At 41.4% G+C, this 13,942-nt stretch overlaps 1 protein-coding gene across 3 annotated transcripts in view; it reads right to left on the reverse strand.

The window, feature by feature from the left end:
* Positions 1-13,942, reverse strand: part of BCNT2 (bucentaur-2) — a 39,810-nt gene that overhangs the window by 17,505 nt on the left and 8,363 nt on the right. For all 3 annotated transcript variants that reach the window (NM_001077919.2, XM_005218346.5, XM_059876674.1), the window contains 3 exon segments: positions 6,147-6,271; positions 6,582-6,801; positions 7,897-8,014. In NM_001077919.2, coding sequence (NP_001071387.1) covers positions 6,147-6,271; positions 6,582-6,801; positions 7,897-8,014 — 463 coding nt within the window.

The following is a 13,942-nucleotide window of genomic DNA, read 5'->3' on the forward strand; positions in this document are numbered from 1 at the left end:
GCTACTGACCCGAATCAACCAACAGAACCCGTTCCTCTTTGTAGAAATGAAAACCACAGAAGTCCTAGACTCAAAGGGCAGGGCTGATGGCACAAGTTTCATTCTCAAAACAGACAAATTAAATGAAAATCTATCTCCTCACTCTTCATGACACAGCAAGTCTAAAGTCTGTGTGTTTCCTGTGTGTCTGCCTGGCTGGGTAGTAAGACAGAGTGCTACCCAACCTGTACTGGACTTCTCCAAACCAGAAAGAAATAAACGTGTATTATGCTGCTGACTTTCAGAGAAGTTTCATCTGGCACAGTATATAACTCTGCAATGTGTGTGTTGAAAGTAATAAGAATATAGTACTTTTGAATATAAAATATGTGTGAGAGTGTGAATATTTATGGGAAAAAAAATGATTTTCCTCATTTATATTTGTTTCTTTGATAGACATGGGGCTGCCCTCTTCTGACAAATGACAGAAACAGCAGGCTTTCCGGATACTCATGTGGCATTTAAAATCACCATACATTTGCTTTTAAAAGGAAAAAAAAAATTTGTGTCAACTATATTTATAAATATTAATAAATCCATAAAATTTAATTTGATCAGAAAATTTAATGATTTCTCATAACAATAGTTATTCACCAGCCTTTATCACTGTCAAGTCAATGGTAAAGTTATAATACATCTTCCTTAGATATCCAATGTAATACATGAGAAATAATACAAACCAAGAAAGATTTCCAATATTTAACACTGCATTCCTAGTGGCATAGTAAACTCTTTCTGTGTATTTTTTAGGACACTGAAAGCATTAGAGGCTCACCATCAGTGTTCTACTTCCCTCTGCTGGACAACTCAATAGTTCCCAGGGTGATTCCCGGCAGCAAAATACATTCTTAATTCACATCATCAAGATTTAATGGGTCCCAAAAATGATTATATGGGAAAAGACTGTCTTTGAAATGGAGAATACTGACAGATAGCACCTAAGTGGTCTAACTCATCAGCACCAATGTCAGGTGGTAATGATGTGATATGCTGAGGACAATCATCATCAACGTGGTATTGATGCTTCAAAGTGATTGACATGAAGCTAACCATGAGGATATAATGGTCATCTGAGTTAAATTCACCCATTCCAGTCCATTTTAGTTCACTGATTCCTACAATGTCAACGTTCACTCTTGCCATCTCCTGTTTGACCACTTCCAATTTGCCTTGATTCCTGGACCTAACAGAGAAGGCAATGGCACCCCATTCCAGTAGTTGCCTGGAAAATCCCATGGATGGAGGAGCTTGGTAGGCTGCAGTCCATGGGGTCCCACAGAGTCGGACACGACTGAAGCGACACAGCAGCAGCAGGAGCAGCTGGACCTGACATTCCAGGTTCCTATGCAATACTGCTCTTTACAGCTTCGGACCTTGCTTCTATCACCAGTCACATCCACCACTGGGTATTGTTTTTGCTTTGGCTCCATCCCTCATTCTTTCTGGAGTTATTTCTCCACTGATCTCCAGTAGCATATTGGGCACCTACCAACCTGGGGAGTTCCTCTTTCAGTATCCTATCATTTTGCCTTTTCATACTGTTCATGGGGTTCTCAAGGCAAGAATACTCAAGCGGTTTGCTATTCCCTTCTCCAGTGGACCACATTCTGTCAGACCTCTCCACCATGACCCACCCGTCTTGGGTGGCCCCACACGGCATGGCTTAGTTTCACTGAGTTAAACAAGGCTGTGGTCCGTGTGATTTGATTGACTAGTTTTCTGTGATTATGGTTTGTGTCTGCACTTCGCGCAACACCTACTGCAAAATGGCTGTCTGGGGAGGCCTTACAAATAGCTGTGAAAAGAAGAGAAGCGAAAAGCAAAGGAGAAAAGGAAAGATATAAGCATCTGAATGCAGAGTTCCAAAGAATACCAAGGAGAGATAAGAAAGCCTTCCTCAGCGGTCAATGCAAAGAAATAGAGGAAAACAACAGAATGGGAAAGACTAGAGATCTCAAGAAAATTAGAGATACCAAGGGAATATTTCATGCAAAGATGGGCTTGATAAAGGACAGAAATTGTATGGACCTAACAGAAGCAGAAGATATTAAGAAGAGGTGGCAAAAATGCACAGAAGAACTGTACAAAAAAGAACTTCATGACCCAGATAATCATGATGGTGTGATCACTCACCTAGAGCCAGACATCCTGGAATGTGAAGTCAAGTGGACTTTAGAAAGCATCACTACGAACAAAGCTAGTGGAGGTGATGGAATTCCAGTTGAGCTATTCCAAATCCTGGAAGATGATGCTGTGAAAGTGCTGCACTCAACAGGGCAGCAAATTTGGAAAACTCAGCAGTGGCCACAGGACTGGAAAAGGTCAGTTTTCATTCCAATCCCAAAGAAAGACAATGCCAAAGAATGCTCAAACTACCTCACAATTGCACTCCTCTCACACGCTAGTAAAGTAATGCTCAAAATTCTCCAAGCCAGGCTTCAGCAATATGTGAACCGTGAACTTCCTGATGTTCAAGCTGGTTTTAGAAAAGGCAGAGGAACCAGAGATCAAATTGCCAACATCCGCTGGATCATCGAAAAAGCAAGAGAGTTCCAGAAAAACATCTATTTCTGCTTTATTGACTATGCCAAAGCCTTTGACTGTGTGGATCACAATAAACTGGAAAATTCTGAAAGAGATGGGAATATCAGACCACCTGACCTGCCTCTTGAGAAACCTATATGCAGGTCAGGAAGCAACAGTTAGAACTGGACATGGAACAACAGACTGGTTCCAAATAGGAAGAGGAGTACGTCAAGGCTGTACTTGTATGCAGAGTAGTACATCATGAGAAAGGCTGGGCTGGAAGAAGCACAAGCTGGAATAAAGACTGACAGGAGAAATATCAATAACCTCAGATATGCAGATGACACCACCGTTATGGCAGAAAGCGAAGAGGAACTAAAAAGCCTCTTGATGAAAGTGAAAGAGGAGAGTGAAAAAGTTGGCTTAAAGCTCAACATTCAGAAAACTAAGATCATGGCATCTAGTCCCATCACTTCATGGAAATAGATGGGGAAACAGTGGAAACAGTGTCAGACTTTACTTTTGGGGGCTCCAAAATCACTGCAGATGGTGACTGCAGCCATGAAATTAAAAGACGCTTACTCCTTGGAAGGAAAGTTATGACCAACCTAGATAGCATATTCAAAAGCAGAGATATTACTTTGCCAACAAAGGTCCGTCTAGTCAAGGCTATGGTTTTTCCAGTGGTCACATATGGATGTGAGAGTTGGACTGTGAAGAAAGCTGAGTGCCAAAGAATTGATGGTTTTGAAGTGTGGTGTTGGAGAAGACTCTTGAGAGTCCCTTGGACTGCAAGGAGATCCAACCAGTCCATTCTGAAGGAGATCAGCCCTCCGTGTTCTTTGGAAGGAATGATGCTAAAGCTGAAACTCCAATACTTTGGCCACATCATGCAAAGAGTTTGACTCACTGGAAAAGACTCTGATGCTGGGAGGGATTGGGGGCAAGAGAAGGGGACGACACAGGATGAGATGGCTGGATGGCATCACTGACTCGATGGACGTGAGTATGAGTGAATTCCAGGAGTTGATGATGGACGGGGTGGCCTGGCGTGCTGCGATTCATGGGGTCGCAAAGAGTCGGACACGACTGAGCGACTGATCTGATGTGATCTGATGATATAAATGAGCCTCTTATCCGTTTCTTCCTGACAAACATTAACTGACAGTTATCTGCCAGGTAAAAGTATGATCATATAACATCAGATGAGATTCGAAGTGTAAGTGTTTGCAAGAGTAAGTTCCAATGACACAGCTGCAGGACAGGGAAACAGTTTACATTAAGGAATTTCTGTTAGAACATAAATCAACACACTGCTTCCTTCACTGAAAAACATCTTACTACAAAAAAACAAAAACAAAAAACCCCATTATTCTTATCAAGGTAGTAAAACCTATGAATTATGTAAAACTAATGCATTAAATTTAAAAGACTATATTTGATAAACTGAAAGCTGATCATAAAAGTGGGTGTTATCATATATGTTGAGGTACAATGGTTATGAAGAAAGTGACGTAAGAATGACGAAATACAGAATAAACTTATTTCTTCCAAAAGAGAAATGATAACCATATGGTCCCCAATTTAAAGATCTCAATTACGCAGTAAAACATGCTGATCTACCTGCTTGGTTTGGAGAGGTTTTTTGGGTGTTTTTTTTTTTTGGCCAAGACATCCAGCTTGCAGGATTTCAGTTCCTGCAACCAGGAACTGAACTCAAGCCCTCAGCAGTGAAAGCACGGACTCCTAAGATCTGGAGAATAAGGGCATTCCCAGTTTGGTATTCGTGATCATCTTAGTATTTTCACACATGGAACTGAGTCAACATATTTTTCAAAAGCAAATAAATTATAAGAGTAGGAGTGAAAGTTTAAAGCCTGAAGAACAGTTCCTATAAGTTAACACATTTCATAGAATGTTCTGAGTTGTATTTACCATAAAAAAAAATTCACACATGGGAAATCCCTTTTTCCCATTGAAATACAACTTAAATTTAATTATAATGTGATGGGATAAATGACTGGAACTGACTACTGATAAAGCATGGAAGATGACTTCTGAAAATACACTTATTACTAATCATTTCACGACAGACCTAAGTCAAATCACTATGCCAGCAGGAACTTCATCTGTTATCTAGCTGTATCTTCAGATCTGCTGTTTTCATATTATAATTTTAAATAAATGGGGAAGAGGAAATTCTAGGCACGTGGCTCTCATCCAGAACAGCCAAGAGTATTAAGACTATATTGCTTTTCTAAGCTAGTAACAAACCTATGAATCGCTTGAAAAAATAATATTGAGATAATAGTAACAGAATCAAACTTCTCTAGAAATGTGGCATGGTAGCTTTCATGAGCTGGGTAATTTCATCTGCTAATGAGTGGGAGGACTATTCCAAGTGTTCTGGGGAAGGGGTGAAGATGTCCAGGAGCTGGGCCACGGCCCACTTTCTGGTCTTCTGAGTGCACTGGAACTGTCATGGCGCCTCTGGGTGTGTCACTTAGCTTGTTGCCTGAGGATCAAGGTCCAGTGGAAGTTGACTTGTCTGCCATCTTGAACCCATTTGATTCTAATTGGTTTATGTAGTATCCTTGGTCTATGTCTCTTAGTACTTTTAATTGTCACCTGACTCAAAGGTTTGGGGGGGAGTGGTCGTGGATTATACATGAAAAAGTTGGGGACTTTCCTAATAGCTCAGTGGGTAAAGAATCCGCCTGCAATGCAGAAGACCCTGGTTCTATTCCTGGGTTGGGAAGATCTGCTGGAGAAGGGATAGGCTACCCACTCCATTATTCTTGGGCTTCCCTTATGGCTCAGCTGATAAAGAATCTGCTGCAATGTGGGAGACCAGGGTTCTATCCCTGGGTTGGGAAGATCCCCTGGAGAAGGGAAAGGCTACCCACTTCAGTATTTTGGCCTGGAGAATTCCATGGGCTGTGTAGTCCATGGGGTCTCAAAGAGTCGGACACAACGGAGCGACTTTCACTTTTCACATACGCCAATTTTAAGTAATAAAGGGAGAAATTGCCAAAGTCACAATGCATGGCAATAAGTAGGTGGAACCCATATAATGCTGAACATTTACATTTTCTTGTTTCTATTTAGTCATCCACTTCATACTACCTCCAAACTACATTACCACATTTTAAAGGACCATTCTCATGTTCCCTGATAATTAATGGAGCCACTGCTGAGTTCTAACAGAAAAGAACCTTGAGTTCTAAAGAATTCTTTCAAACTATTTAGATGTGTTGGTACAAGGACAGATGTCTAACCCCATTTAAAAAGATGTTCCATTTAGGTGGTTAAGAATCCACCTTGCAACGCAGGGTTTGACTCCTGGTCTAGGAAGATCCCACATCCCACAGAGCAACTAAGCCTTATCTCCCAAACAAGAGAAGCCACCCCAATGAGGAACCTGTGCACCTCAACTAGAAAGGAGCTCCCGCTTGCCTCAACTAGAGAAAGCTCAGGTGCAGCAATGAAGACCCAGTGCAGCCAATAAATAATAAATATTATTAAAAGAAAAACGTTCCTTTTCAAAAGAACCAGGTTGAAGTTTGTAAACGTCATCCTACCTGACTTTTTCACCAGCAATATCAAACACCTTGGTGACTTTAACTTCTTCTGGTTCTTTAGGTTTCTCTTGTTCTTCTGTTTTGACCACTTTACTTGAAGCCATCTCTTTATTCTCCTCTCCTGTCTATGAAAAAGAAGTATATTAAGTTTGATACAAAATGAAAACTAAAAGTTCCACTCAAACACGTTGTTCCTGGCAATTCTTAATATTTGTTTCATCTCTAAACACTTGAATTCTCACTGAAAATTGATTTGATTAGAAAATCTTATGTTTCCTCCCATAGTGAATACTTTGCTTTTCACTTGGTAGGGTTAATATTAAAATGCCGCTAGTTTGATCTCTATTGTTAAGCCTCAAATCTGAGTTTGCAAATTTAAAAAATCTATCTGGGGAATTTCTGAAAAACGTTCATTGCATTCAACTATTAACTTACTTTAACTTGTGTACTCGGAGGCACTTCTGATTTTGGTTCTACATCACCGATGGAGCTGGCCAACATTTCCTCCTCCTCCTCTTCCCTGGCATCCTCTGACTCGGCGCCTTTTTCCTGCTCTGCAGCTACATCTTCCTTCTCACTAATACTCCCTCCAGATTCCCTGTTGGCATCCTCCTCTTCCTCGTGTTGTGGTGAGAGGCCACTGTGTTTTCTCTTCCTAATCACCATCACAAGAAAAAACAAAATAAACGGGCAAAATAATTTCAGTTATCCCTTCCTGAATTCCAAACATAATGTTGTAAACCTCAGAAGACTTTAAATCAGGGACTACTGATTCACACAGGATACAGTGAGTGTGAGAGGTAAGCTGAGATTCTGTGGAAGAAAAAAGAACCCAACTCCTACAGTTAGCATTTTCCCAAAACACTTAGAACCAAAATATATGCTGTTCTACTTCTGAGTTAGGACTAGCTATCCTCACCAAGAAATCACTTCACAGAATCCGTCATGTTCAAGAAGAGAGCTCTAAGAACATACATACACCAGATATTTTTGACTTTTGAGACTGACTGATGAGAGAGACTAAGGAGAGCCTCAGATTTATCCACACTATCTCTTCCTAGGGTTCTCAGTGGGTGAGGAGTGGGGAGCCTTGTTTCTTGAATATTTTCTGAAGACAGCAAAAATGGGATACAGAAAAACTCAAGGATAAAAGCACTGAACCCAAGATTAAATTGCTTAACACTATTCTGACTTCAAATCAATCACCTAATATTCAAAATTCTTTTTCTACAATCTACTTTTTCATGTCCCGGAAGACTTGTACTGAAAGATTCCCTTATCTGACTTAAATAACTTGAGAAATTTCATAATTTCACAAAGCAACAAAGGCTAGGGATGGAGTACATATTTTTTCTAGTAATTGAGTTTTCCTTTTCTTCTCTCCCTCTCTTTTTTTTCTATTTGGCACATCACACAGCTTCTAGGATCTTAGTTCCCTAACCAGGGATTGAACCCAGACCATGGCACTGGAAGCACAAAGTCCTAACCACTAAACAGCCAGAGAATTTCTAAGTTTTTCATTTTAAATCAAGCACACTTATTACGTATAAATTTTTTAAAAAATTAAAGCTCAAACATTTTTAAAGCTTTCCAGAGAATAAGAATTAAATCCTAAAATGTCACCAAATATTTCCCTCAATGAGAAAAGGTTAGAAGTTCTAGCAGCAAGAAATCTGTCATCAGACCAATGCCAGCGATCTGGATGGCTGTGTCACAGCCCCTGACTTCAGGGCCTTGAGGGCAGCATCACCTGGCCAGAATGCTCTCAGCCTTTCTTTTTGTCCCTTTGGTTTTCTGTGTCTCCTCTTCAGCACCCATTTCACCTTCCTTCACTAATTCATTTACAGCATCTTCATGACATTCTCCACCTGAAATCACATAAGAAGGTGGTCAGAAAGACAGAAATAAAATTTTGATATCAAGATGACACATTTTCATTCAGAAAAAAAGTCTAGTGCTTTCCCCTGTTCTTCACCAGACTAAAGTATAATTTTCTGACGGTTGTCCTCCCTGTTTCTGAAGACAGGATAAGTTCCCCATTCCAGGCCTCCAGGGCAGTCCATAATTCTGTCCTTAACTCATCCCACTTACATTTAACGTTTGCAATTTCTGCTATGCTCCACATATATCTGCATGTCTTTAGAAGTATATGCTGAAAGAATGAACAGAAATTCCAAAACTACTTCTGTAATTTTCAAAGAAGAAATTGATGTTTCTACCTCATCTTGGACATCTTCCAAACTAAACAAAACACATCTTGTCTTATCAATAAAAGAGGCTTAGAAAAAGGCTTAAAGACTTCAAGGTAGACATAGCAGAAAAAGCAAACATATCGATTTCCCACCTTCGGACAGTGACATTCAGGGTCCCCAACAAAAGTGCTCCTTGGATGCCCAGTCTGACCACATTCTGTGGGTAGCTGTCAACAGATCCTGTACACACAGATTCAACCAGATTTATTCTTTTTCACTTCACATAAGCTTTTACTGCAAGTATAACCTACCAAAAAGCACACGAGCTAAAGTACAGGTCAATGAAATTAAGCAAACTGAACACTCCTGTGTAACTAGACCCATCTGAGAAGCAGAAGACAAGCAGTTTGCAGAAGCCCCTGGGGCCCTATTGCAATCACTAGCACCAAGCCACATGCCCCTGAGAACCGCCGTCCTCAAGTCGAACATCACAGATTAGTTTTGTTTTTGAACTTTAGGAAGAAGTTTATAATATGTACTCTTGCATACATCATCTTTCACTCAACATTCCATTTGTAAGTCACCCAGTTCCTTGCATGTAATTGTAGCGTATTTATTCTCATCCCTAGTTTTACTGTAGACTAAACCATTATTTATTTATCCATTTCTCTGTTGATAGCCATTTGGTTTGGGGCCGTTATAAACAGTGCTATTTTTAATAACCCTGCACTTCCAATTAGCTTTTAAATATTCACTCACAATGAACTAAGACCACTACACACTTGAGGAGAGCCTCTGCTATCAAAGGCAAGACTGAAAACAAAAAAAGGAATTTAGAGGAAACAAAACTAGGAAAAAGAAAAAAAAAAAAAAACCTTTATAATTAATCTCCTCAGAGAGGCATTCACAAAATAAAGATGACTAAAAATTTTTCAGAAAATGAAAAAAATAATGAGGAAATTCCTGGACTTCTCTGGTGGCACAGTGGATAAGAAGCCACCTCCAATGCAGGAGACATGAGTTCGATCCCTGATCGGGGTAGACTCCACATGTCGTGGGTTAACTAAGCCCTTGTGTAACAACCACTGCACCTGAGCCCGAGAGCTGCAACTACTGAAGCCAGTGCAGCCCTGCCTGCCAAGGTCAGAGGAAGCCCGAGCAAAAGCAGAGGAGACCCAGGGCAACCAGAGACACACACACTCACTGCTGGGAAAAAAGCAAGCAAAACCAATGAGAGCAAGCCAGCCTTAAGAAAATCTGGCAAACATGCATTGGAGGCTGACAGAATAGTCAACACAAGGGTTCTAAAACTGAAGAAAGTCATGTTGTAGACACCAAGTGTCAATGGAAGTCTCTTGAGGTATCTGAACACACAAATGTAATTTTGCTTCCTCCTAAAAGCTGAGTAAAATGACTTACAACAAACCGACAGTGGTGGGTACCTCGCTGTACTGTGTTACTTTATACTAATGGAGTCTAAAAAGGCACAACTATAAGGAAAAACAGAAAACTAAGGAAAATTGCGGTCTGTAAGGGCCAGGGGAGAACACAGTGGGGTAGGCAGTGGCGGAAGCAAGAGTTCTGTGTTGATCTCTCTGCAGGATTCTGAAAATCTCTTAAATTAAGCAAAGTTTAAATAAACATAACCAAAATGATAACACAGCCCACTGAGAAAGGATTTACTCCAAGTACTTTAGAAACAGTATTTTGACTGTACATCCTTAGCAAAAGGTTAAAGACCAGAGAAATACCAATAACCTCAGATATGCAGATGACATCACCCTTATGGCAGAAAGTGAAGAGTAACTAAAAAGCCTCTTGATGAAAGTGAAAGAGAGTGAAAAAGTTGACTTAAAGCTCAACATTCAGAAAACGAAGATCATGACATCTGGTCCCATCACTTCATGGGTAATAGATGGGCAAACAGTGGAAACAGTGTCAGACTTTATTTTTGGGGGCTGAGATACCCCACGGCCCTAAGCCTGAGGCCAGGGGTGGCGGCGGAAGGAGCTACCCCACGCCCTGAAGCCCGAGGCCAAGGGCGGCGGCCGGGAGGAGCAACCCCACGTCCAAGGAGCCATGGCTGCGCGGATGCAGGAGGGCCTAAAGGAGCTATCCCACGTCGAAGGTCAGGAAGGGCGGCGGTGAGGAGATACCCCTCATCCAAGGTAAGGAGCAATGGCTGAGCTTTGCTGGAGCAGCCGTGAAGAGATACCCCACGCCCAAGGTAAGAGAAACCCAAGTAAGACCATAGGTGTTGCAAGACGGCATCAAAGGGCAAACACACTGAAACCATACTCACAGAAAACTAGTCAATCTAATCACACTAGAACCACAGCCTTGTCTAACTCAATGAAACTAAGCCATGCCCGTGGGGCAACCCAAGACGGGCAGGTCATGGTGGAGAGATCTGACAGAATGTGGTCCACTGGAGAAGGGAATGGCAAGCCACTTCAGTATTCTCGCCTTAAGAACCCCATGAACAGAAAGAAGAGGCAAAATGATAGGATACTGAAAGAGAAACTCCCCAGGTCAGTAGGTGCCCAATATGCTACTGGAGATCAGTGGAGAAATAACTCCAGAAAGAATGAAGGGATGGAGCCAAAGCAAAAACAATACCCAGCTGTGGATGTGACTGGTGATAGAAGCAAGGTCCGATGCTGTAAAGAGCATAGGAACCTGGAATGTCAGGTCCATGAATCAAAGCAAATTGGAAGTGGTCAAACAAGAGATGGCAACAGTGAATGTCGACATTCTAGGAATCAGTGAACTGAAATGGACTGGAATGGGTGAATTTAACTCGATGACCATTATATCTACTACTGCGGGCAGGAATCCCTCAGAAGAAATGGAGTAGCCATCATGGTCAACAAAAGAGTCCAAAATGCAGTACTTGGATGCAATCTCAAAAACAATAGAATGATCTCTGTTTGTTTCCAAGGCAAACCATTCAATATCACAGTAATCCAAGTCTATGCCCCAACCAGTAACGCTGAAGAAGCTGAAGTTGAACGGTTCCATGAAGACCTACAAGACCTTTTACAACTAACACCCAAAAAAGATGTCCTTTTCATTACAGGGGACTGGAATGCAAAAGTAGGAAGTCAAGAAACACCTGGAGTAACAGGCAAATTTGGCCTTGGAATACGGAATGAAGAAGGGCAAAGACTAATAGAATTTTGCCAAGAAAATGCACTCTTCCAACAACACAAGAGAAGACTCTATACATGGACATCACCAGATGGTCAACACCGAAATCAGACTGATTATATTCTTTGCAGCCAAAGATGGAGAAGCTCTATACAGTCAGCAAAAACAAGACCAGGAGCTGCCTATGGCTCAGACCATGAACTCCTTATTGCCAATTCAGACTTAAATTGAAGAAAGTAGGGAAAACCACTAGACCATTCAGGTATGACCTAAATCAAATCCCTTATGATTATACAGTGGAAGTGAGAAATAGATTTAAGGGCCTAGATCTGATAGACACAGTGCCTGATGAACTACGGAATGAGGTTGGTGACATTGTTCAGGATACAGGGATCAAGCCCATTCCCATGGAAAAGAAATGCAAAAAAGCAAAATGGCTGTCTGGGGAGGCCTTACAAATAGCTGTGAAAAGAAGAGAAGCGAAAAGCAAAGGAGAAAAGGAAAGATATAAACATCTGAATGCAGAGTTCCAAAGAATAGCAAGAAGAGATAAGAAAGCCTTCTTCAGCGATCAATGCAAAGAAATAGAGGAAAACAACAGAATGGGAAAGACTAGGGATCTCTCCAAGAAAATCAGAGATACCAAAGGAACATTTCATGCAAAGATGGGCTTGCTAAAGGACAGAAATAGTATGGACCTAACAGAAGCAGAAGATATTAAGAAGAGATGGCAAGAATACACAGAAGAACTGTACAAAAAAGATCTTCACGACCCAGATAATCACAATGGTGTGATCACTGACCTAGAGCCAGACATCCTGGAATGTGAAGTCAAGTGGGCCTTAGAAAGCATCACTACGAACAAAGCTAGTGGAGGTGATGGAATTCCAGTTGAGCTATTCCAAATCCTGGAAGATGATGCTGTGAAAGTGCTGCACTCAATAGGCCAGCAAATTTGGAAAACTCAGCAGTGGTGGTCACAGGACTGGAAAAGGTCAGTTTTCATTCCAATCCCAAAGAAAGGCAATGCCAAAGAATGCTCAAACTACCTCACAATTGCACTCCTCTCACACGCTAGTAAATGCTCAAAATTCTCCAAGCCAGGTTTCAGTAATATGTGAACCGTGAACTTCCTGATGTTCAAGCTGGTTTTAGAAAAGGCAGAGGAACCAGAGATCAAATTGCCAACATCCGCCAGATCATGGAAAAAGCAAGAGAGTTCCAGAAAAATATCTATTTCTGCTTTAGTGACTATGCCAAAGCCTTTGACTGTGTGGATCACAAGAAACTGTGGAAAATTCTGAAAGAGATGGGAATACCAGACCACCTGATCTGCCTCTTGAGAAATCTGTATGCAGGTCAGGAAGCAACAGAACTGGACATGGAAGACAGACTGGTTCCAAATAGGAAAAGGAGTTCGTCAAGGATGTATATTGTCACCCTGTTTATTTAACTTATACGCAGAGTACATCATGAGAAACGCTGGACTGGAAGAAACACAAGCTGGAATCAAGATTGCCGGGAGAACTATCAATAACCTCAGATATGCAGATGATACCACGCTTATGGCAGAAAGTGAAGAGGAACTAAAAAGCCTCTTGATGAAAGTGAAAGTGGAGAGTGAAAAAGCTGGCTTAAAGCTCAACATTCAGAAAACGAAGATCATGGCATCCAGTCCCAGATGGGGAAACAGTGGAAACATTGTCAGACTTAATTTTTCTGGGCTCCAAAATCACTACAGATGGTGACTGCAGCCATGAAATTAAAAGACGCTTACTCCTTGGAAGGAAAGTTATGACCAATCTAGACAGCATATTCAAAAGCAGAGACGCTATTTTGCCAACAAAGGTTCGTCTAGTCAAGGCTATGGTTTTTCCTGTGGTCATGTATGGATGTTGAGAGTTGGACTGTGAAGAAGGCTGAGCGCCGAAGAATTGATGCTTTCGAACTGTGGTGTTGGAGAAGACTCTTGAAAGTCCCTTGGACTGCAAGGAGATCCAACCAGTCCATTCTGAAGGAGATCAGCCCTCCGTGTTCTTTGGAAGGAATGATGCTAAAGCTGAAACTCCAATACTTTGGCCACCTCATGTGAAGAGCTGACTCATTGGAAAAGACCCTGATGCTGGGAGGGATTGGGGGCAGGAGGAGAAGGGGACGACAGAGGATGAGATGGCTGGATGGCATCACCGACTCGATGGACCTGAGTTTGAGTGAACTCCGGGAGTTGGTGATGGACAGGGAGGCCTGGCGTTGGGGTCACAAAGAGTCGGACACGACTGAGGGACTAAACTGAAGTGAAAGACCAGAAAAGTTCTATTTTGAGAAATAACATCAGTGTTGTTATCTTGAAACTATTTCTTTCATAATATAGATAAAAGGAAGGAAGTTGTTAAGCTAATAATGCTTAGAATCCAGATCTTCAGAGTAAGAGAAATGACACCATTATAAAATCAA

Source organism: Bos taurus, chromosome 18 (assembly GCF_002263795.3).
Source record: "Bos taurus isolate L1 Dominette 01449 registration number 42190680 breed Hereford chromosome 18, ARS-UCD2.0, whole genome shotgun sequence".
NCBI classification, from domain to species: domain Eukaryota; kingdom Metazoa; phylum Chordata; class Mammalia; order Artiodactyla; family Bovidae; genus Bos; species Bos taurus.